Source organism: Myotis nattereri (genome assembly GCF_964212035.1).
Source record: "Myotis nattereri genome assembly, chromosome: 1".
NCBI classification, from domain to species: Eukaryota; Metazoa; Chordata; class Mammalia; order Chiroptera; family Vespertilionidae; genus Myotis; species Myotis nattereri.
Window position 1 is genome coordinate 49,514,316 of NC_138075.1, and position 25,107 is coordinate 49,539,422.

Here is a 25,107-nt window from a genome sequence, read left to right on the forward strand (position 1 = left end):
ATTAAGGCAATACATTTCTGAGCTATTCCTATTGGCTTTAAAATGACAGCTGTTTTATAAACATTCTCCAAAGAAATATTTTGAATTATTTTTATATCACAGTCTTATCAATCTCTATTTTAAAAAAATAGGTTATTTAACATATTCTAAAAGCAGTAAAAGTTGACATCCATTGAATATGTTTATTAACTATTTTTAATAAGTTAGATAATTTTCTACAGAATATCTGGTGATCTAAAATAGTTAGCCCTGGCCGGTTTGGCTCAGTGTGTAGAGCATCGGCTTGTGGACTGAAGGGTCCCAGGTTTGATTCTGGTCAAGGTCACATGCCCGGGTTGTGGGCTCGATCCTCAGTAGGAGGCGTGTAGCAGGCAGCCAATCAATGATTCTCTCTCATCATTAATGTTTCTATCTCTCTCTCCCTCGCCCTTCCTTTCAATTAAAAATATATGTATATATAAGTTTAAAAGTATTTAATGAATTTAAAAAGTCATTAATAATAATTTTTTCAAGAGGAAAACTGGAAAAAGTGTCGATTTCAGCATCCATCAACTATGCATGTTTTGCAACCCATGGATATTCATGTTGAGTTGGCCAAGGCAATGGTGGAAAAAGACATTAGAATGGCCAGGTAATGTATGAGTTTCTTTTATACTGGAGGCCTGATGCACAAAAATTCGTGTAAGAGTAGGCCTTCCTTCCCTGGGCTGCCGGCACGGACTTCCCTCTGGCACCTGGACCCGGGCTTCCCTCCTCTGGCCACCCACAGGCACCCGGGACCCGGGCTGGCTTCTCTCCAGCCCTGGCTTTGTCAGTAAGGACATCCGGAATGACATCTGGTCTAATTAGTATATTACCCTTTTATGATACAGATTATAAAATCAACAAGATGAAATATATCTGTATCAGTGTCTGGATTTTTAACTAAGAAAAGCTAGATTTTTGAAGAAGAGAAAAAATGATTATTTTATAGCAGAAATATATTTTTAAGAAAATATTTGTTTGATTTATATGTCACCTCTCTTTACTTTTTATATAAGTTGGTTATCCCTGTATTTGAATGGATCGAATCCAAGGTCCAATATTGATGAAATATAATCTTAAAAAAGTAAAGGTTCTTTTGATTATGAAACTATAAAAAATCTTGAGAAAAATCTAAGGAGATGAAAAATAAGAACTAAATTTAGAATTTAGATAATTATGAAATATATATGCTGTCTTCTTAAAAACAGTATTATTATTGACATTCAGTAAACTGTATCTATTTAAAGTGTACAGTTCAGTATGTTTTGACATGTAAAGCTATGAAATCATCACCACAGTCAAAATAATGAGCACATCCATCATCCCCCGGAGTCCTTGTGCCCCTTTGTATTTCCTCCTTCCTCCTTTCCTAACTTCCCTGGACAACATTGATCTGTTTCCTGACACTATAGATTTGTCAAAGTTGTCTAGGAATTTTGTATAGATAGGGCCATGCAGTTTCAACTTTTTTGCTTGGCTTCTTTCATTTAGCATAATTAATTAGAGATTCATTCATGTTGTGTGTATCAATAGTTCATTATCAGATGGATGTTAAACCAGCCTTGCATTATTGGATAAACCTCATTTGGTTATGATTATTCCTTTAAAATATTGTTAAATTTGGTTTGCTAAAATTTTGTTATGACATTTTACGTCTTATTTGTAACTTTGACCCTACAGTGTAGTTTCTTCTCCAATCCTTTCCCCCTCCCTATTATAGAGAAACTGGACTTTAAAACCGTGTTGTTGACTTGCATTTTTAGATTTAAAGTATCAGGAGGGCTTCCTTTGATGCATGTGAGAATTTCTGACCAGAAGATGAAAAATGTGCTATGTTTGATTAACAGTATACCCTTGCCACAGAAATCATCTGTACAGTCTCCTGAGAGACAGGTAAATGGATATAATAAAATGCTAAATCTCTTTACATTTGTATTTATGATGAGTTCTTTTTTAGCATTCTGTGAGCAGTTTTATTTTCAAATATTTTTTAGGGTCAGTTTCATTTATTTGGTGCAGTTGAGGTTTAATATTGTTGAATCTATACTGAACTGCATATGACATTGAATAAATAACAATTGTAGCCTAGTTTCACTACTGTTTTAGAGTGGTGGTAGAAAATCAGTTTTAGAGAATGAAGGGAGCAAAAATACATAAGTAGAAGAAAAAACGTCTTTCAAATTTATGAAATATCTATAATAGTAAAAGCATAATATGCTAAGTAGACTGGACAGCCAAATGACCTTTTGGACGACCTTCCAGATGAAGCCGGCGCTGTGAGGGCCAAGCCCCTTGCACAAATTTTGTGTATCAGGCCTCTAGTATTGTGATATATAGCAACTAATGACATATAATGATAAATAGACTCATCTACTAGAGTTGTACATTGTTCTGCCCTTATAATTGCAGGTAGTAGTCTTAATAATTGGTACTATTACTTTTTCAGTATTTCATTTTTGTATATTTAATCCTGCTAGATTAGTATATTAAGAAAACTTTTTATATCATTTGCTAGGTATCCTCAATTCCTGTTATTTCAGATAGGACAAAAGACCTACTTGGTACATCACTGTTGCTAGATGGAGTGGAATCAGGTAAGGAAAGTAAGATGTTCTTTATTAAACCAAGTATATAGAGAGAACATTTTCAGGAAATAAAGAATTTTGAAAGTATTATAGTAATTTGCTGGTTTTAGTTCTAGTTGTGTTACTGAACAACAGTGTGTTTTGAGTCCCTTTTTTTAAAGCCCAAGTTTCTTCATTTGATTGAAAGGATTTTTGTGAATGAAGATGCTTAAGATTTTAAATAAGCTCCTTTTCCCTTCCACAATCACTACTCGATTCTTTTGTTTAGCTCTAGCCTAATTTATCTCTTTTAATTTTGAAGTAAAATATAAGCTTCAAGAGGACAAGGATCATGCCTGTCCTTGTCACTCTGGTGTCCTTAGTGACTGGTACAGACTGATGATGCATGATAGATGATACCCAGTACATATTTTATTGAATGTTGAATGAGTAGACCAAAGTGAAAAACATAGGCAGTTTGATTTTGTTTATACTTATTACTTGCTAGGTTGAGTCACTTTGTGAGATCTAGAAAAACATTGACACTCTATTCTTACTCTGAATATGCAGAATATATCTAATAAATGAATTTTTGAGAGATTTAAATTTGAGTGTTTTATGCAGCCCTCATTGGACATTCTCTTAAGTCAAATGAATGTCTTCTTCCTTAGAGTCCGATGATGAGTATTTTGATGCTGAAGATGGAGACATACAGACTGGTAAAAGTTTGAAAGGATCAGAACGAAAAAAAGTTGCAGAGGCTCCAAATGAGGAGCTCATTAATCTTCTACTAAAGTTTGAAATTAAAGAGGTATGCATATTTATTTTGTCTATAAACAAATACATTCTTATTATCACTATTCTTGTAAACTGTCCAATACTAGACCCAAACATTAAGTATATATAAAATGGGGTACTCTCTTTTTCCCAGTGCCCCCCCCACACACATACAGTTCCAAAAAAATGAATTTTGTTGTAAAATCTGATATAAGAGTATATCTGATGTATTCTGAAAAAAGCTCAATACTCTTAATTAGGATTTCTTTTCTTTAGAAAATTTCTGTGACGTTTATTTAAATTTTTTTCCCTTTAATTCTCACCTGAGGATATGTTTTTTATTGATTTGAGAGGGAGGAAACGGCGAGGGTTGGGGGAGAAGAGAGAGAGAGAAACATTGATGACCGAGAGAAACATGGATTGGTTGCCTTCTCTACTCGCCCCAGCTGAACCAGGGCCAGAGTAATCCTTTTAAACTGGAAGTCAGATTATGTCACTGCTCACCTACTGGCTTCCCATGTTACTCAGAGCAAAGGGCTTAGTCCTTCCTACGACCTACAAGGGCTTTCATGGAATTCTTTTCACTCTACTCCAGCTATATTTCATTAATTCCTGCAGTAAGTATTTATCCAGTGCCATCATGTACCAGGCATTGTTTTAGGTACTGGAGCTAAAGTAGTGAGCAAAGTTCTTGTCTCATATTGCTTACACTTGTCTTTTAGTCTCCCTTACTTACACCAAAACACATTCTTTGTGCTTACTGTTTCCTTTGCCTGGAATACTCTTCCTGCATAACATATTTACCCAAATGCCATCATATTGGAAAGGTCTGACCCCCCCCAGTACAAGATAGCAAGCTTCGTTTTCCTCCACTCTCCCTAGAATGTAAGCTTCATGAAGACAAGAACCTTGTCTGTCCAGGTCACTTCAATGTTTTTAGTGGCTGGCACAACTTCATACGTGGTAGATGATGGCCAATAAATATTTTATTAACTATTGAATGAATGAACTAAAGTGATAAATAATCAGAATCCTTTAAGGAAAAAATAGTAATACTGTTTGAAATATTTTTCCCAATTTGACTTTTTTGTGTGCCATTTTGAAGTTTTAAATGTTTCTGTAGTGCAATTTATTGAATTTTGTGTTTATATCCTAGTTATAGTGTATGTATAGAAAATTATTCTCCATTGCAAAAAATACCCATGATTTTATATTTTATGACATCAATGCTGTCATTTAAATCATCAATACATCTCAAATTTATTTTTGTATGTCAGTTCTGTATTGAATATTTTTACTATAGATTCTGTTTTTCAGGTGACATTCTTCCTGGTTTTTCTTATGTTTAACACTGCTAGTAATATTGATTTTTGCTTTCTTTCAGCATTTATAGTGTTTCAGTTATTATTGCTGCCTCATAGGTTATCCCAAAATGTAGTAGCTCAAAACAGCTATTTTATTTTGCTTATAGTTTTGTGGTTTAGGAATTCTGGAAGGGTACAGCTTAGTAATTTTTGTGTATAGTCTTTCACACGCTTATAGTAAGATTTGACTGATGTTATAGTGACCTGACGTGTCAGAGGGGCTCAGAGGTGGCTCACTGATAGGCTGGCCATTGATACTGGCTGCTGGCTAGGAGCGCACCTAGGTCTGCTGACTGAAATACCTACCTACTCATTGACTCCTGCACATGGCAAGAGTAGTTGAACTTATTGCATGGCAACTAGCTTCCCTCAGGATGAACATTCACAGAGGAAGTTTTATAGCCTTTTTTGACATTGGAAGTCATTATAGTATTACTTTCTCTGTACTCTATGATGAAGGCAAATAACAAGCCTGCCCAAATGTAAAGGGACAAAGACTCGCCATCTCTTGTGGAGTGTCAAAGAACTTGAATGTTTTAAAAATTGCCACATATATATTTTATTTTTCATCTGGTAAATAACTTGAATAATAGTATAATAGTGGATTTCCAGAATAAATTTGAATAGTAGTATAATAGTGAACATCCTTTTGCTCCTTTTTATATTAGTGAGAATGTTTCTTATATCACTAAACATGATTTCTTTTTTGAGATACAGGTTTAAGAAAATCATATTACGGAAGAATCCATACATTCCATTTTTACTAAATTTAAAAATATAAATCAATAATGTATATAAAATTTCATCATAATTTCATATAGATATAGTTATAATTCTCAATAATACAATTTAGATGATAATTTCCAATCATAGTAAATAAGTAATGGTAGTAGACAAGTGTGAGCAAAATTTTTATGCTTCTCATGATGATATGTGCAAAGAAGGCTTTTGTTTTTTTAATTTTTTTTTAGTATGATTCAGACTACTTAACCTTTCATTGATTCTTTTAGGTGATTTTGGAATTTACCAAACAACAGAAAGAAGAAGATACAATTCTAGTATTTAATGTTACTCAGTTAGGAACAGAGGCTACAGTGAGAACATTTGATTTAACTGCAGTATCTTACCTAAAGAAAATCAGCTTGGATTACCATGAAATTCAAGGTAATAGACATAAAAATGGAAACAGTAGCTAATAATAAATATAAAACCACTTTTCTGTGTCTGAAATACTTTCATTTATATAACAATGTTTATAATAAAAATAGCACTGTTCTAAACATTTTTCAAATAATAACCCTTTTAATTCTTATAAGAATGCTATGAGAAAGGCAGTGTTACAGTCTCCAGGTTGCATATGAGGAAACTAAAGCAAATGTTGTTTATGTAATTCATCCAAGGTCATTCATCCTAGTTATTGGCCGAACCCTTGAAATCTTGCCATTGGGTCTGGATTCTTATCTACTATGATCTACTACCTCGTAGAGTTCATATAAATCTCCTGTATATGGGAGTATTATTTCCATTTTACAAACAAAGAAAGGTTAAATAGTTGACTTACTCAAGTTCATGTATGTTTTGAATGGCCAAACCTAAAATATATTTCTGGGTTTATAATATTGAAGTCCTCGTTCTTTCTATTGAATTAGGGAAGCAGCACCACATTATAAAAATAAAAATGGTGGAATGTAAAATTCTTTCAGAAGTGCTTATAGTTTATTTAAGTGTACATCTTGTGTGCTCATGAGATATATAAGGAATGAAAGAATGGGTGAATCCACTTTAATTAAAATTACCTAATATTTCAGTCAAATAAAATACCTACTTTTTATTTTTTTTCAAAAATGGTTGAAACTAAAATCTCAGTTTATGGGAAAAAGGGTTATATATTAGTAAGTTTTTGTAAGCACTGTTAAGATGGAATTTATATTACTATTTTAAGGGAAACAAATACAAATAATAAATTTGCTAGGCTATTTTTTCCTTTAAGGAAAGTTATTTCAAGGGAAAATTCTGAAATGTCTCAGAAACAGGAGTTATAGAACTATAAATAATAAAAAAAAAGATGGATTCAGTAATGGATAAATGACTTCTCCCTCCACAGCTTCTTGAGGCAGTTCTTTGGTACATCTACTTAAGAATATAGAAGACATCTGGTAGTACCTGTTGTTTTAAAATTCCAAGAAATTTAACATTTCCATTCCAATAAAAGAAATATTTTTCTATGTAAGCCTTCTCTTGGTCTAAACAAAGAAAAACTATTTACATCATTTAATAAGAATGAAATATTTGTTCAAAGAATTTTAGAGTTCAACAGCATATTACATATATTTCTAGTGCAACCTCCTTGTTATATAGTTGAGAAAACTGAAGTTAAATAGCTTTTGATAAAGGAGATGAACTAGAATTCACATTTTCTGATTCTTACAACTATAGTGTTTCTACTGCCTTACAAATGCATATATGGCCTCAAAATATCTAGAGAAATTTCTTTTTAACACAGGTATAAAATCAAAGAAAATAAATATGCATGTTTTTTTTTATCTTAGTTGGATGAGAAAGGTAGGGTAAGGATTTGGATTAATTTATTTCTTCACCAGTGATAACTTTAGCATTTAGTAACCATGTAAATATGGGCAGATAGTCTTTTAAAACTTAATTTTTAAAAATATATTTCTTTATTGATTTCAGAGAGGAAGAGTGAAGGAGAGAGAGATAGAAACATTAATGATGAGAGAGAATCATTGATTGGCTGCCTCCTGCACACCCCCCCCGCTGGGGATCGAGCCACAACCCAGGCATGTGCCCTTGGCCGGAATCGAACCTGGGACCCTTCAGTCCGCAGGCTGACGCTCTGTCCACTGAGCCAAGCCGGCTAGGGCAAAACTTAATTTTTTTTTAAAAAAGAATAAGACATCTAGAAAATTCTAAACTTAAAAGAGCAATTTATTTGAAACACTTTTTCTTTTTCTTTAATCTAGGATCCAAAAAAAAGCCACTTCACTTGATTAGCTCTTCTGACAAACCTGGATTAGATCTTTTAAAAGTGGAGTATATTAAGGTACGGGCCATATCATGTTTATATATTTATTGTATACTTCAAACTATCCCTGAAAGGAAAAATATGACAATAGGTTACTACAGGCTCTGCATGTGTATCATAGGTTTTAATCATAAGGATATCTACTGTTTCTCTTTTCATTCCTACACCTTCATTCTTTTTCACTTAAGTACAGGACTAGACTAGGATTTTTACAAAGCCATCAAACATCTTGTCCCCAAAGATGGAAACCTGGGTTGAAGTAGGTCCTACTCCTAATTTCTAGGGTATGTTCACCTACCTATATTCATTGCATATATAGGTTACATTTGTCTGAATATTCTACATCAAGAGGTATAAAGTCAAATTGAATTGGGTTCAGTAGAGAACTGCCAGAATTAAGGACTCAAAAATTTACTATATGAGGAATGCTGAAGGAACTAATGGTATTTAGCTTTACTTAAGACTAGAGGCTCGATGCACGAAATTCGTGCAAGAGTAGGCCTTCCTTACCCCGGCTGCTGGCACCAGCTTCCCTCTGGCACCCGGGACCCAGGCTTCCCTCCCAGCCCCAGCTTCATCTGAAGGTTGTCCAGAAGGACATCTGGTCTAATAGGCATACTATGCTTTTATTATTATAGATTAGTTGATTTGTTTAATCATTCAACACTATTGAATGTCTTTATGTGTTAGGTCCTGTTAGGTACTTGGGTTACAGAGATGAAGACTATTAGGGAGATAGATAAAAAACAATGAAAACATAATGTGGTGATTCTCTAATAAAGAAGAGCACAGAGCATTATGGGAACAGGCAGGCAGGGAAACTGCCTCACATAAGGTAAACCTCACATAAGGTAAAACTTTGAATTTACTGTGTATATTTCCAAGGAGTAGAGGTTGAACCAATGAGATATATTTCTATTCAGTGTAAAGACCTCACGAAATCAAAGTTTTCTAAAGATTGAATTTGTAAGAAAATGAGGTTTTCTCACTGGAGGTATCATAAAATAGACTTGGCAAAGACTTTATACAGGAATTCAAGCATTAGGTGATAGATGGGCTAGATGACCTTTAAACCTTCCAACGTCCAGAGTTTATAATTCTGATTCCTAGCTGCATTTTCCACAAGTGAATGTTGTATGTTTGAAGAGGACAAATTTGCATGATTATAATAAATTATTTCGATGTAACTTTAAAATGACAAGAATATTAAATATATAGTGTAATAAAATACAATTGTAACTATAAATAAACTAGAGATCATAAATAAGTGATTTACTTACTTTGGTCTTAATTTCTTTAGAACTCTTGTTTGTTTGTTTTTTTTAGGCTGATAAGAATGGACCTAGTTTTCAAACTACTTTTGAAAAAACTGAACAAACAGTTAAGGTAAGAAATTCTATTAAAAGAATATAGCCTGTCTGAAAATAACCTACTCTGGAAGTCTCCTGGTATCCTTGAAGGAATATTGACTGGGTAATTTGATGAAATAATGAAGAGCCAATAAAAATTATAAACCAAACTCATAGATACCATGCTCTGTGTTCATGAGCAATAAAGCTATTGTTTGGACTTATTATATCACATCCTAATCTATATATATAAAAGCCTAATATACAAATTGTCCCCTTGGGAGTTCGACCTGGAGACTGGGAGTTTGATTGCTTGCTATCATGTGTGCTGACCACCAGGGAGCGGCACAGAATGAAGGAAGGTCCCGGCCAGCAGCCGGTAGCCAGGGAAGGAAGGATCCAGCCGGCCAGCTGGAAGGCTCCAATTGGCCCTGATTGCCGGCCAGGCCTAAGGACCCTACCCGTGCACTAATTTTGTGCACCAGGCTTCTAGTTATTTATAAAGAAGGGAGAGCTATAGATGGGAAACTTTGATTTATAAAGAACAGTTGTAAATATATCAAATAACTGTTGTTTAATACAGGGTTGAGAAAGTTATGTGAATTACAAGGAGAGATGTTGAGTACTTCTTGGAGCCATACTAAGATAGTTGTATAAATAGAGATTTATACAACTTACCTGTTTATATAATAAATAGTATTTTGGTATTTTGCACCTTTCTCAGAGTTGTCTTGGAGGTGCGGATTACTAATGTAATTAAGAACAGGCAAAATGTAGTTGTGGGTTACATTATAAAGAAAATGAAAGAAATGTGTTTTAGATTACACTATTGAGAGATATGATATCTGTTGATTATTGTTAAACTTTATTATTTTTAAAAAAATATATTTTATTGATTTTTTACAGAGAGGAAAGGAGAGGGATAGAGAGTAAGAAACATTGATGAGAGAGAAATATCGATCAGCTGCCTCCTGCACACCCCCTACTGGGGATGTGCCCGCAACCAAGGTATATGTCCTTGACCGGAATCGAACCTGGGACCTTTCAGTCCGCAGGCCGACGCTCTATCCACTGAGACAAACCGGTTACAGCTAAACTTTATTTTTATAATTTTTATACGCATTTTTTTTGAAGCAGTGCAAAGAAATTCTTTATATAAATAAAAATTTAAAAAAGTTTTTAAATTTTCTATTAGAAAACCACATATTCTTGAAAGCAATTTGCATTGCCCTCTTAGCTTTCTGGGGTCATTGTTTCAAAAAAATCTAATATTTTTCTTCTTGAGAGCTTGTTTGGAGGTTCTAGCAGGGGAGCGCAGCTACTCGTATACCCTTGACCGAAGACTGGTCCTCTCCTGGGGGGGGGGGGGGGGAAGGTCGCTCTCTTCCATCAAGCGCGCAGCTTCGGGAGGGAGGCACATGGATCGGTGAGGGAGGAGGGGGACACCCGCCTAGCCAGCCAGATCAGCCGAATCAACCCTGGCGATCAATGGGGTGACAGATGTCGCAGCCCGATCGCCCTCACATCCATTTTTTTTCTTTATGTTATATATTCTTTGTTTCTTTTTAAACGATAGGACCATCATTTTGGTTTCAGAAGATCATTTAGTGACCGAGAGCTCAGTTAAAATTTTACTTTTAAAAAACATTTTTTAAAAATTGATTTCAGAGAGGATGGGAGAAGCGGAGAGAGATTGAAACATCAATGATGAGAGAGAATCATTGATCGGCTACCTCCTGCATGCCATCCCTGCTAGAGATCTAGCCCACAACCAGTCATGTGCCCTGACTGGGAATCTAACCATGACCTCCTGCTTTATAGGTCGGCACTCAACCACTGAACCATGTAGGCCAGGCTGTAATTGTACTTTTCACATTTAAATCTCATGAATGTCACATTTGAAGTAATTTCTTGACTTTTAGAGTTTCATATTCTATAATAAATAGTCAATTGCAGATCCCAGAACCCATATATATGTTGAATATTGGGATGGCCATGACAAGCAGATTATATACTCAGTGATAATTATGCTACTAAAGTAGATTAGGTTACTTTGATACTCAAATGAACCACCGAGGTAAGTTAAGTGTAATTTACTCTCATTATATTCCTATTTCAGGAGTGTGTTATGAATCTTCCTTCGAAGTTGTGAAAGGCACAATGCAAGCCCAGCTAGGAGCCTTTTGGTTTCATCTTGGAGACCACTGGTATAATTGGCCTGGGAAACTAATTTTCCTCTTTTAAACATCTCTAGGTGGCTTTTTCATCTTTAAACCTGTTGCTGCAAACACAAGCTCTTCTCTCTTCTATTAATTACCTGACGACCGTTATTCCATCAGATGGCCAAAAGATGGGAGATGCCAAGGAAGTACAAATTTCAACTGAAAAGCAACAAAAAAATTCAGCTCTGCAAAAAGGTATGAAAGCAGCTTGTTTGTTTTTTGTCAGTAAGGGTTTTAGAATTCTAGAGCTAAATGGGGAATTTTAAGGGACCTTCTAGTGCAGTCATTTACAGGCCATTTTCTTCATTTTTGTTCTTTTCTTCAAACTAAATCTTTCATGGGTACCTTATATGTAAACCAACTATAATTAATATTTTTGTTTTTAAAAAATGTCTGTTTTTGTTCTTATTTTGGTGGTGGTGGTGGATGATTTTTGGTGGGTTATAAAGGAAAACGACATATTTACACTGAGCTTTTCATACCCTGTTAGTGGCTCCTGAAGGGGCTCCATAGAGGGTTAGCTTTCCCTTCCATTTTACAAATAAGGAAATTAAGATCCAGAGACATGAGGTCAGGGATATAGGGGTAGCAGATAATTAGTTAGGAGCCTAAATTTTGGATCAGAGAGAATTCAGTTCAAATCCTGACTGCTACTTAAACTTTTACTGAACTTCTCTGAGTTTCAATGTCCTTATCTTATTTAAATTTTTTCCTTGCTTTTAAATGATAAAAGTAGCACATCGCATTATTAGAAATGAAAATTCTACAGAATATATAAAGCAAAAGAAGTATTTAAAATTTTTAATAATTTTATAATTTTTTTTTTTTTGCTAAATTTTTTTGGGTGACATAGGTTAATAAGAGTATATAGGTTTCAAGTGTACAGTTCTATGCTACCTCATCTGTATATTGCATTCTGTCTACCATCCAAAGTCAGATCTTTTTCTGTCACTATATATTTGACCTTCTTTACCCTTTCTTATCCCTCCTCACCTTCCCTCTGGTAACCACAGTACTGTTGTCTGTGTCTATGAGTTTTTGTTTTTCTTGTTTGTTCATTTGTTGTTTTCAGTTTTATATACCACATATGAGTGAAATCATATAGTTCTTAACTTTTTCTGTCTGACTTATTTCGCTTTTTAAAAACAGAATTGTGATTCACTTAATATAGGGAAGAAACCTTAATAGAGTTTAGTTTACTAGGATTTCACTGTGACAGAATGCTTTGTTTCCTTTGTAGTGATTGTATCCTCTAAGGATAGTGACATTATTGACTTCAGGCTGTTTGCCAAGTTGAATGCTTTCTGTATCAATGTTTGTGAAGAGAAGAACAATATTGCTGAAATCAAGATTCAAGGTAAAGTTCTCATAGTATTACAATTTGTTCAAAAGATAAGGTGGTTTTTTTTTTAATCCTAAAATACAAATGGAGGGCTCTGAGCTGTGAAAACTGGGTACTTTTATTAAGAACATAATTGAACAGCATGCTACCTACTCTTTAGGATATAGATGTTGATCAGACTCTGACCATTAAATTGAACCACACTTTTTGGTATTTTGCACCTTTCTGAGAGTTGTCTGGGAGGTGAGGATTACTAATGTCAATGTAGAGATGCTACTAATGATCTGAGATAAGTGTCGATCCAGAATTCAGGTAAAGGTCTGTGAAAATGCTTTATCTTGGTACAAAATGCAGAGCAGCCTTATCATGAAAAATAAAACCTGCATATTTTATTCTTTTAGGCAAAAGCTGCTAAGAGTAATTTAGCTTCTTTCTATGACTCTATCTTTATTAGCTCAGTGTGGTCTGCTAAAGGTCAAGAATATGTTTAATGAAATTCTTGAAGAATTTAAAAACTAGAAAACTAGAGTTGTTGTCTTTGTTCTTTCTGAACTGGAAGTGCATCTACTAGTCTGAATTTAATTCGTGAAACTTTTATAGTGTCCATGTAAATGACTGGATATAAGGTGTTAAGGATTAACTAAAATCCCAAGATAATCTATTTGTACTAGATTTTTTTTAGAAGGTTGAAAATTCAGTAATTATTTTATGATGAGTTAACAGGTTCCATTGTTAATAAAATTAAAAAGATCTAATATCTCAACTTGTTTATCAATTGGGAGTTCAAACCATGCTAAATTTTTAAAAAAATATATTTTATTGATTTTTTTACAGAGAGGAAGGGAGAGAGAGAGTTAGAAACATCGATCAGCTGCCTCCTGCACACCCCCTACTGGGGATGTGCCCGCAACCAAGATACATGCCCTTGACCGGAATTGAACCTGGGACCCTTCAGTCCTCAGGCCGACGCTCTATCCGCTGAGCGAAACTGGTTAGGGCAAGCCATGCTAAATTTATAAATATATAACACCCAAAATAAAATTATGCAATGGTAAGAAACATCTTAAGATCTTACTTTATTAGATCTACAGAAATTATAATAATAAAATTTTTTTTTCAGGACTCGATTCCTCTCTTCTTCTTCAGTCAAGAAAACAGTCTCTATTTGCCAGGCTGGAAAATATTATTGTCACAGATGTTGAACCCAAGACAGTTCATAAAAAAGTAGGTGATAGTAATAGTTAATATTTTTTGATGACTGAAAATGAGATGTTATTTTTAAGTATATTTTATTTTTTAAAATTTTAATGAAATATAATTTAATAGAAAATTGTTTCTATAATGGGCTTTTATTTTGTTGTTATCCTCTTGGATGAGTACATTCAAATCTCTGCTTTCCAGGTGGTGTCAATAATGGGAAATGAAGTTTTTCGTTTTAATTTGGATTTGTATCCAGATGCTACTGAGGGAGATTTCTATACTGACATGTCCAAAGTGGATGGTGTGGTATCACTGAATGTTGGCTGCATTCAGATTGTCTATCTTCATAAATTCCTCATGTCATTCCTGGTAAAATCATTATTTATAGATTGACTATTCAACTTAGAAATAATTAAGTCTGATAATAATTATTGCAAATATTTCAAACTCCGGATTATAGGGAATGCATTGTTTTGATTATAGATGTTCCTTATGTATTAATGTTGAGGTCAGACTCTCTCTTTAACAGGTGATATATGAATCATTTAATGATTTTCATCTAAAAGTGCAATTATTTTGGCTAGAACATAATGAAACCAAATTCTTAAGTATAAAGACTACTGAAAATATTTTTGTCAAAAGGAAAAAGAAAATAGTTTTTTCTCTGTTCCTCAGCCATATAATTATAGTTACAATTCGCCCTTCTCAGGTAACTAATAAATATGGGTGGATAATCAATTATTCCTTTCTAAATCTTGAAAAATAGCCCTCAACTAAAAGTTATCTATTGTAAAAATATTAGCTCATAAATAAAATGAAGGTGGTATTATTAATGATGTGCATGTCTTCTGTTTGAATTTATCCTTTTATATTTTGTGTCCACAGAACTTCCTGAACAATTTCCAGACAGCCAAAGAGGCTCTGAGTGCTGCCACTGCCCAGGCTGCAGAAAAGGCTGCCACAAGTGTGAAAGATCTTGCCCAGAGGAGTTTTCGTGTTTCTATCAATATTGATTTGAAAGCACCAGTTATTGTCATCCCACAATCTTCCATTTCCACCAATGCAGTAGTGGTAGATCTTGGGTTAATGAGAGTTCAAAATCAGTTCAGTCTGGTGTCTGGTGAAGACTTCTTAAACCCTCCAGTAATTGATAGAATGGATGTACAGCTAACAAAGCTTAAGCTTTCTAGGTATACTCTCAGTATTATTTAATATTTTCCATGAAATTTTATCATCATTGAAATCCATACCCAACATAGTCCTATGGCACAGAACAGTTTTTTAAAAAAATGTTTTTATTGATTTTAGAGAGAGAGGAAGGGGTAGGGAAAGAGAGAGAGACACACATCGATGAGAGAGAAACATCAACATTGATTGGCTGCCTCTAGCTGGGGATTGAGCCTGTAACCTGAGTATGTGCCCTGACTGGGAATCTAACCATGCCCTTCTGGTTCATAGGTTGATGCTCAACCACTGAGCCAAACTAGCCAAGCAGAACAGTTTTTAAAAATCAACTTTTTATTATGAAAAATCTCAAACCTTTAGAAATTGCAAAAATAGTATCATGATTGTACCCAGTATCCTTCACCTAGATTCACCAATTGTTTATATTTGCTTTAACTGTATATATATAATTATTTATGACATTTAAAATATTTTATTTTATATTGAGTATAATACACATATTACAGTATATGAGTTTTAGGTGTACAACATAATGATCCAATACTTGCATATATAGCAAAGTAATCACCACAGTAACTCTAGTTAACATCCATCATCATGCATAGTTACAAAAAATTTTTCTTGTGATTATATTTTTAAGGATCTACTCTCTTAGCAACTTTAAAATATACAGTACAGTATTATTAAGTATAGTCACCATGCTGTACATTATGTCTCCAGGACTTATTTTATAACTGAAAGTTGAAACATTTTTTTGCTAAATCACTTGACTTTAGACATTTTGTATGGTGATTGCCAGAGAGAAGGGGTGGGTGCGTGGAGGTAGAAGAGGGTAAAGGGGGGATATAAATGGTGATGGAAGGAGATATGACTTAGGGTGTTAAACACACAATACAATTATATAGGTGATGCATATTGTATACAGATGATATAGTAGAATTGTATACCTGAAACCTACACAATTTTATTAGCCAATATCACCCCGTTAAATTCAATTAAAAAAAGAGAATCAACATCTTAAACACATTAGCATGTGTTTTCTAAGAAAAGGGTATTTATCCTCTTACATAACCATAATGCAAATTCCACATAAATTCTAAAAGTTTAACATTGACATAATACTATCCTGTATAATAAAAGGCTAATATGCAAATTGACCGAACAGTGGAATGACCAGTTGCTATGATGCACACTGACCACCAGGGGGCAGACACTCAACGCAGGAGCTGCCCTCTGGTGGTCAGTGCGCTCACATAGGGGGAGCACCGATCAGTCAGAAGCCGAGCTTACCTCTGGCAAGTGCAGCAGTAGTGGCGGAAACCTCTCCTGCCTCTGTGGCAGTCAGACATCCCCTGAGGACTCAGGGACTGCGAGAGGGTGCAGGTCAGGCTGAGGGACTCCCTCCCCCCCGAGTGCACAAATTTTGTGCACTGGGCCTCTAGTTATCTAATATGCAGTCAGTATTCGAATTTTACCAGTTGTTCCAAGAATATCCTATATAATAAAAGGCTAACATACAAATCGACCGAATGGTGGAACGACCGGTCGCTATGATGTGCACTGAACACCAGGGGGCAGACGCTCAACGCAGGAGCTGCCCCCTGGTGGTCAGTGCACTCCCACAGGGGGAGCGCCGCTCAGCCAGAAGCTCTGAGCTGGGCTAATGGCTGGCGAGCACAGCAGTGGTGGCAGGAGCCTCTCCTGCCTCTGTGGCAGTGCTAAGGATGTCACACTGATGGCTTAGGCTCGCTCCCTGTGGATTCCCGGAGGTGCAGGCTGGGCTGAGGGAACCTCCTGAGTGCACGAAATTCATTTGTGCACTCGTAGGGTCCCTAGCAGCTGCCAGCAGCCAGCTGGGTACTCCCTCCCTTCCCCCAGTTGCCTGCTGCCACTGCCACTGCCACCTCCACTGGCCAGGGCCTCCCTCCCTTCCCCCAGCCACCTGCTGCCGCCACTGCTACTGTCTGGGGCCTCCCTCACTGCTGCCACCGCCAGCCGGGGCCTCCCTCCCTTCTCCCAGCTGGCCCCACCCCCGTTAGAATTCCTGGATGACCTCCAGGTCGAGGGAACAATTTGCATACTGTGCTTTTATTATATAGGATTTTCCCTTAATCCAGGATTACATATGGCATTTAATTGTATGCTATACTACTAAGGGGGATTGTGTACTGATAGACATTTATTCTGGAATAGCTTTTTAGCCTTTGGTTTTTATGATGACAGAGCTGAAGAATACAGTTTAGTTTTTTCATGGAACGACTATTAATTTTGTCTGGTGATTTTTCATGATTTAATTGAACTTAGAGATTTTTGGCAGGAATACTGTGTAAATAACGATATATTGGTAGGGCTTATACTAGAGAACACTTGAAAATCTGTACATAATTCATTTTGAAATCATTTTCCACCCATCCAAGGGGATTTAATTATCCTGAATTAAAAAGGAATGATTACCTGGCAAGTCCAAAAAATAATCCTGGGAAAGAACTCCTTAGTAAATACTATTCATCTTGACATTTTTTCTTTAATCTGTAGCAATGCACATATTACTTTTTTTTATTTATTTATTTTTTTTATTATAAGTTAAGGTATTACAAATGTGTCCTCATCCCCCCCTTTAACCCCCAACCTCCCCCCCACACACAAACTCATGCTCCCATCCCCCCGTTGTCCATGTCCATTGGTTTGGCTTATATACATGTATACAAGTCCTTCTGTTGATCTCTTCCCCTTACCCCCACCCTCCCCTACTTTCCTTCTGGGGATTGATAGCCTGATCGCTGTTTCTCAGTCTTTGGGTCTGTCCTTTTTCATCAGTCTATGTTGTTCTCTATAATCCACAAATGAGTGAGATCATGTGGTATTTATCTTTCTCTGACTGGCTTATTTCACTTAGCATAATGCTCTCCAGTTCCATCCATGCTGTTGCAAAAGGCAAGAGTTCCTTTTTTTTTACCGCAGCATAGTATTCCATTGTGTATATGTACCACAGTTTTCTAATCCACTCATCTGCTGATGGGCACTTAGGCTGTTTCCAAATCTTAGCTATGGTGAATTGTGCTGCTATGAACATAGGGGTGCATATATCCTTTCTAATTGGCGTTTCTGGTTTCTTGGGATATATTCCTAGGAGTGGGATCACAGGGTCAAATGGGAGTTCCATTTTTAGTCTTCTGAGGTAGCTCCATACTGTTCTCCACAGTGGCTGCACCAGTCTGCATTCCCACCAGCAGTGCAGAAGGGTTCCTTTTTCTCCACATCCTCTCCAACACTTGTTGTTTGTTGATTTGTTGATGACAGCCAGTCTGACAGGTGTGAGATGATACCGCATTGTCGTTTTGATTTGCATCTCTCGTATAATTAGTGACTTTGAGCAGGTTTTCATATGTCTTTCTGCCTTCTATATGTCCTCTTTCGAAAAGTGTCTATCTAGGTCCGTTGCCCATTTTTTTATTGGCTTGTTTATCTTCCTTTTGTTAAGTTTCATGAGATCCCTGTATATGTTGGAAATTAAACCCTTATCGGTGGTATCATTGGTAAATATGTTCTCCCATGTAGTGGGTCTTCTTGTTGTTTTTTTGATGGTTTCCTTTGCTGTGCAAAAGCTTTTTATTTTGATGTAGTCCCATTTGTTTATTTTCTCTTTAGTTTCCATTGCCCTAGGAGCATTATCAGAGAAGAAATTTCTTCGGCATATGTTTGCGATTTCGCTGCCTGTGGATTCCTCTAGTATTTTTATGGTTTCCCGTCTTACGTTTAAGTCTTTTATCCATTTTGAGTTTATTTTTGTGTATGGTGTGAGTTGGTGATCTAGTTTCATCCTTTTGCATGTATCTGTCCAATTTTCCCAACACCATTTATTGAAAAGACTGTCTTGACTCCATTGTATGCTCTTGCCTCCTTTGTCGAATATTAATTGGGCATAGTGGTTTGGGTCAATTTCTGGGGTCTTTATTCTATTCCATTGATCTATATGTCTGTTCTTGTGCCAGTACCAAGCTGTTTTAAGAACAGTGGCTTTGTAATACAGTTTGATATCTGGTATTGAGATCACACCTACTTTGTGTTTTCTCAGGATTGCTGCAGCTATTCGGGGTCTTTTTTTATTCCAGATGAATTTTTGGAACGTTCGTTCTAGATTTGTGAAATATGCCGTTGGTAATTTAATGGGGATTGCATTGAATCTATAAATTGCTTTGGGTAGTATGGACATTTTGATGATGTTGATTCTACCAATCCATGAACACGGTATATTCTTCCATCTGTTTATGTCTTCCTCTATCTCTTTTTTCAGTGTCCTGTAGTTTTCAGCATATAAGTCTTTTACCTCCTTAGTTAAGTTTATTCCTAGGTATTTTAATTTTTTTGGTGCAATGGTAAATGGGATTGCTTCTGTAGTTTCACTTTCTGTAAGTTCACTATTGGTGTAAAGAAATGCCATGGATTTCTTAGCATTAATTTTGTATCCTGCTACATTGCCGAATTCATTTATTAAGTCTAATAATTTTTTGATGGAGTCTTTAGGGTTCTGTATGTACAGTATCATGTCATCTGCAAATAAGGACAGTTTTACTTCTTCTTTTCCAATCTGGATGCCTTTTATTTCTTCTTCGTGTCTGATCGCAATGGCTAGTACTTCCAGTACTATGTTGAACAGGAGTGGTGAGAGGGGGCATCCCTGTCTTGTTCCTGTTTTTAGGGGGAATGGTTTTAGTTTTTGCCCATTGATTATGATGTTGGCTGTGGGTTTGTCATATATGGCTTTTATTATGTTGAGATATGATCCCTCAATTCCTATCTTGCTGAGAGTTCTTATCAAGAAAGGGTGTTGGATTTTGTCAAATGCTTTTTCCGCATCAATTGATATGACTATGTGGTTTTTTTCTCTCAGTTTGTTTATGTGATGTATCACGTTTATTGATTTGCGGATATTGTACCATCCTTGTATCCCTGGGATAAATCCTACTTGGTCATGGTGTATGATCTTTTTGATGTACTGCTGGATCCGATTTGCTAGGATTTTGTTGAGGATTTTGGCATCTATGTTCATGAGGGATATTGGCCTATAATTCTCTTTCATTGTATTGTCTTTATCTGGTTTTGGGATTAGGGTGATGTTGGCTTCATAGAATGAGCTGGGAAGTGTTCCTTCCTCTTGGATCTTTCGACATAGTCTGAGGAGAATAGGTTTTAGGTCTTCCTTGAATGTTTGGTAAAACTCCCCTGTGAAGCCATCTGGCCCCGGGCTTTTGTTTGCCGGAAGCTTTTTGATTACTGCTTCGATTTCCTCCATAGTTATTGGCCTATTGAGATTTTTAGATTCTTCCTGGTTAAGTTTTGGAAGGTTGTATTTATCTAGGAATATGTCCATTTCCTCCAGGTTGTCTAGTGTGTTGGAGTAGAGTTGTTCATAGTATTTTCTAACAATCCTTTGTATTTCTATGGGGTCTGTTGTTATTTCTCCTCTTTCATTTCTGATTTTGTTTATTTGGGTCCTCTCTCTTTGTTTCTTGGTGAGCCTGGCTAGAGGTGTATCAATCTTGTTTATCCTTTCAAAGAACCAGCTCTTGGTTTTGTTGATCTTTTGTATTGTTTTTTTGGTCTCCAGCACATATTACTTTTTGAACAATGGTATTTGATGGTTTTTTCCCCCCATATATTCAACAATATGAATTTCTTTTTGAAATTTATTGTCACCTGCCCTGGCTGATTGTGCTCAATGGTTAGAGTGTCAGCCCATGGATCAAAGGGTTGAAGGTTCCATTCCTGATGACGGGCATGTTCTTTGGTTGCAGATTTAATCTCCGGCCAGGTGCCGGAGGCAACCAATCCATGTATCTTTCTCTTATGTTGATGTTTCCCTCTCTCTTCCCCCCTCCCCCCCACCAACCTCTCTCCCTTTCACTCTCTCTAAAAATCAGTGGTAAGAACATCCTTGGGTGAGGATTAAAAAAGAAAGTTGTCATCATATATCCTCTGTTTTAAGAAAAAAGTTTTCTTAATGGCTGATTTTAATCTGTCCTTGCTAGTGTGTAGTAGACTAAGTTAATGATAGACTGAGTGTAGAAAACACCCCAACAGTATATTTCAAATCAGTGTTAGAGCAACATTCTTTTTCTTTATTAATTAAGGTAGTAGATATGTGTCCTTATCCCCCCATTGCGCACCCCCCCACCCCCACTCATGCCCTCACCTCCCTGGTGTCTGTGTCCATTGAGAGCAGCAACTTTTGGCTTTGTGTTTTTTAATGATATGCTGCATTTCCTCCCTATGTTTATGCATATATATCAATTATATTTTTCATTAGGACCGTGATCCAGCCTGGCATTTCCCATCCTGATATTCAGCTGCTGCACCCAATTAACTTGGAGTTTTCTGTAAATAGGAATCTGGCTGCATCTTGGTACCACAAGGTGCCTGTTATGGAAATTAAAGGGCATCTTGAGTCAATGAATGTAAGTATGAGAGTTTAAAGGAATCTTTATTACCAAAATTTAGACTCTGAAGACTTTCTCAGTGTAAATCCAGATGAAATACGGAATTTTTTTACTGATTGATGGAAGAAAAATTTCAGTATGATGTCCAACAAAATCTGGATTATTTTTAGTAGGATTTAATCTTCAGTTAAGTATAATTAACTTTTAAATTTGTAATATGTACACATTAGCAGAGGTCTGTATGTAAATTATTTATTAGTATATTACATTACATGCCATTCTATATATTACATATATACACTTTTCTTTTAGGGATATCTAAGTACCACTGAGGTAATTATAACATTGAGGAAAATGCCTGTTTTTCGTATTTTAGGTGGCCTTTTATTCCAGGTTGTTATTGTTTAAAAGTGGAATTTGTGTGTTTCCTTAAGTTGTCACATTTTTTAAAACGATAAGATTACTTTAATTATTATTAAGTTTCACTAAGGATCATATAAGTTAAGTAGATGGGACTGATGTTGACTCATAAATTAAATTGTTTTTCTCCAAATACTTTCCTATCTTTCAAAATAAAAACTTTAACGTGAAGTAAGTAGTGAAATACTTGAGTGAGTAATGAAGGTATAATTTTATCTGTACTTAAAGTTTTGTTATGTCCTGTATTTAAATTGTTGCATTTAAAAATGGAATATCTTTATCTTTCAACTTCATATTTTGCAGGTTAATCTAAATCAAGAAGACCTTAATCTTTTATTTAGAATACTGGCAGAAAATCTTGGTGAGGCTACTGAAGACTTGAATAAAGTGAAACCAAGAACACAAGAGACAGGTAAGAGGCTGACAGTAGGTGGCATAAACATGTGTCTAATTTTATAATTTAGTAGGGGGGAGAGAGACAATCAAAATGAAGTAAACAAATATATATTTACATATTGCAATTTGTAGTAATAAGAAAACAAATAATATGGTATTGGATACAACCATAGTTTGCTTTTTAATTAAGCAAATAGTTATAGTTCCAGACTTCTGAGTTGCATAAGCTAGGAGGAGGCCATAAAGAAGGGTTTCCAATCAATAGTTGATTTTTGGAATAATTATTAAATTTGCATTTATAGAAAAAAATTTAAGTTGGTACTAGGCTATGGTAGCATATTCTGATTTTTTGTTGTTGTGAATTCTCATCTGAGGACATTTTTCCATTGAATTTTAGAGAGAGTGGAAGGGAGAGGAGGAGACAGAGAAAGAGAAACATTGATGTGAGAGAGACACATCAATTGGTTGCCATCCACATGTGCCCCGACCAGGGTTGGATGAAGCCTGCAACTGATGTACATGCCCTTGACTGGAATAGAATCCACTGAGCCAAACCAGCTAGGGCTGTTCTGTTTTTTAAATAAGAGTTAGTAGTAAAATATCTATAAGAATTGACATGGTTGATAAATTTCTCTTCAACGAAGATTCTGAAAAAATTTTCCTTCAATAAAAATGCAAAGAGTGTTTAAATGGTTACAATGGTCCTTTTGACTTATTTTTAAGCTGTTTTATATATATTCATATATATACATTGTATATATACACATATATAATATTTATTTTTTCAAGCAAGTGGTACCATTCTGTATGTATGTGTGTGCTACCTGTTTGTGTATTTCTGCAGTTTGCTTTCTAAAAAACTAACAGTGTATCTTAGTGTTCGTTCTGTATCTATATCTGTCTGTATATACTATGTGTAGAAGAACTGCCTCCTCCTTTTTAAAGGCTGCCTGGTACTGAATTCTGTTGAAGTACTATAATTTATTTAGGAAGTCCCTATTGATGGACATTTAAGGTTGTTTTCAGTCTTTCACTCTTGTTGCATTGAATATCTTTGTATAAGTCCATGTATATGTGTAGGAGAAATACCAGGACTGCTGGATTAAAGGTATTTAGTTAAATTTTAATTAATACAGTTAATAACATTACTTAAATTTTGACAGATCTTGCCAGTTTCCCCACATAGAACTTGTACTAATTTTGCATTTCCACCAGGTTTTTTTGTATATACCTTTTCTAACAGAGCACATTATTAGATTTTTAAATTTTTGCCAGTTTGCTAAATGAAAAATGGTATCACATTGTTTTTATTTTAAAAAATTTTAAATATGAAACTAATACTGTTATATGTAAACTATGTATCAATTAAAGGAAAAAAACCTGAACTAAGTAAAAAATACTTTTTTACCACGTGCATGTTAAAACACATAGTAAAGTACACAAATATTAAAGTGTACAATTCAGTGAATTTTTACACCAGCATAATCACCATGATTAAGACGTAGGACATGTACAGTGTAGCACTACAGAAAGCCTCCTCCCTGGGCCCCTTCTCAGTCAATACCCAGTGCCCACCCTGACTCCAAATCCACCCAGAATTAACTACTATTCTAATTTGTAATGCTATGGATAGGTTAGTTTTGCCTCTTCTTGAATTTCATATAAATGGAATCATACAGGATTTACTGTTTTTTTAAATTTATTTCCTTTATTCAGCATTTTGTTTGTGAAATGCATCCATGTTGTATGTAGCAGTAGTTTCTTCTTTTTATTCTTGTACCATAGTCATTATATGAATGTATCAACATTTTATTTTATCCACTGTACATTAGATGAACATTTGAGTTGTTTCTGGCTTTTGGCTATCAATTATAAAGTTGCCATGAATTTTATTGTAAACGTCATTTGTCATAGATAAATACTGTTTTTTATTTGGATATATTAGCTAGGAGTTAGCATTACTGGGTCATATGTTAGCTTCAGTAATCTATGCCAAATTATACCAAATAGATTTTCAAGTGGTCATACTAGTTTACTTTCCTACGAGCAATGAGAATATGAGAGTTCCAGTTGTTTCACATCCTCACCAGTACTTGATATTGTCAATCTTCCAAAATTTAGCCATCCTGACTGATATGCTTTTGATATCTCTATGGATTTTGTTTGCTGATTACTAATGAAATTGAAAACCTTTTTATATACTATTTGCCATTTGCATACCCTCTTTTGTGACATTTTTATTGAAGTCTGTTGACCATTATTTTTATTAAGATATTTGTATTTTTTCTAATTGACATATAAACAATTTTATTCATTCTAGATACATGCATGCCCTTTACTGGTTATATGTGTTATATGTATATGTGTTGATATATGTGCCAAAATATATTCTCCCTCTCTGTGGTTTACCTTTTCACTCTGTAAGTAGGTCTTTTAAAACAAATCAGTGACTTTTATTTTCTATTTAAGAAATCTTTGCTTATTCCAGGAATCTACACTAATAAAAGAGAAACATGGTAATTGGCATACGACCGCTACCCTTTTCATTGGCTAATCAGCAAGATATGCAAATTAACTGTCAGCCAAGATGGCAGCCGGCAGCCAGGCAGCTTGAAACTAACATGAGGCTTGGTTGCCTCAGTGACGGAGGAAACCAACGTTCCCCGCCTGAGGCTGCAGGCCTCTGAGCCTGCAGTTTAAACATTGTAACAAATACCTCAGGACTTCAGCCAGCAGATTCGCAACATTGTATGCAAAGGCCAGAAACCTACTTTCAGGAGCGGA

At 35.4% G+C, this 25,107-nt stretch overlaps 1 protein-coding gene across 4 annotated transcripts in view; it reads left to right on the plus strand.

Moving 5' to 3' along the window:
• The window catches only part of VPS13C (vacuolar protein sorting 13 homolog C), a 192,245-nt gene that overhangs the window by 69,149 nt on the left and 97,989 nt on the right, over positions 1-25,107 (plus strand). For all 4 annotated transcript variants that reach the window (XM_081094698.1, XM_081094699.1, XM_081094700.1 and 1 more), the window contains 14 exons: positions 514-631; positions 1,788-1,917; positions 2,540-2,618; positions 3,260-3,399; positions 5,740-5,893; positions 7,711-7,790; positions 9,099-9,158; positions 11,376-11,538; positions 12,584-12,700; positions 13,806-13,909; positions 14,087-14,254; positions 14,771-15,075; positions 21,378-21,525; positions 22,231-22,339. In XM_081094698.1, the coding sequence (XP_080950824.1) occupies positions 514-631; positions 1,788-1,917; positions 2,540-2,618; positions 3,260-3,399; positions 5,740-5,893; positions 7,711-7,790; positions 9,099-9,158; positions 11,376-11,538; positions 12,584-12,700; positions 13,806-13,909; positions 14,087-14,254; positions 14,771-15,075; positions 21,378-21,525; positions 22,231-22,339 (1,875 nt within the window). The remainder of the gene's footprint in view (positions 1-513; positions 632-1,787; positions 1,918-2,539; positions 2,619-3,259; positions 3,400-5,739; positions 5,894-7,710; positions 7,791-9,098; positions 9,159-11,375; positions 11,539-12,583; positions 12,701-13,805; positions 13,910-14,086; positions 14,255-14,770; positions 15,076-21,377; positions 21,526-22,230; positions 22,340-25,107) is intronic.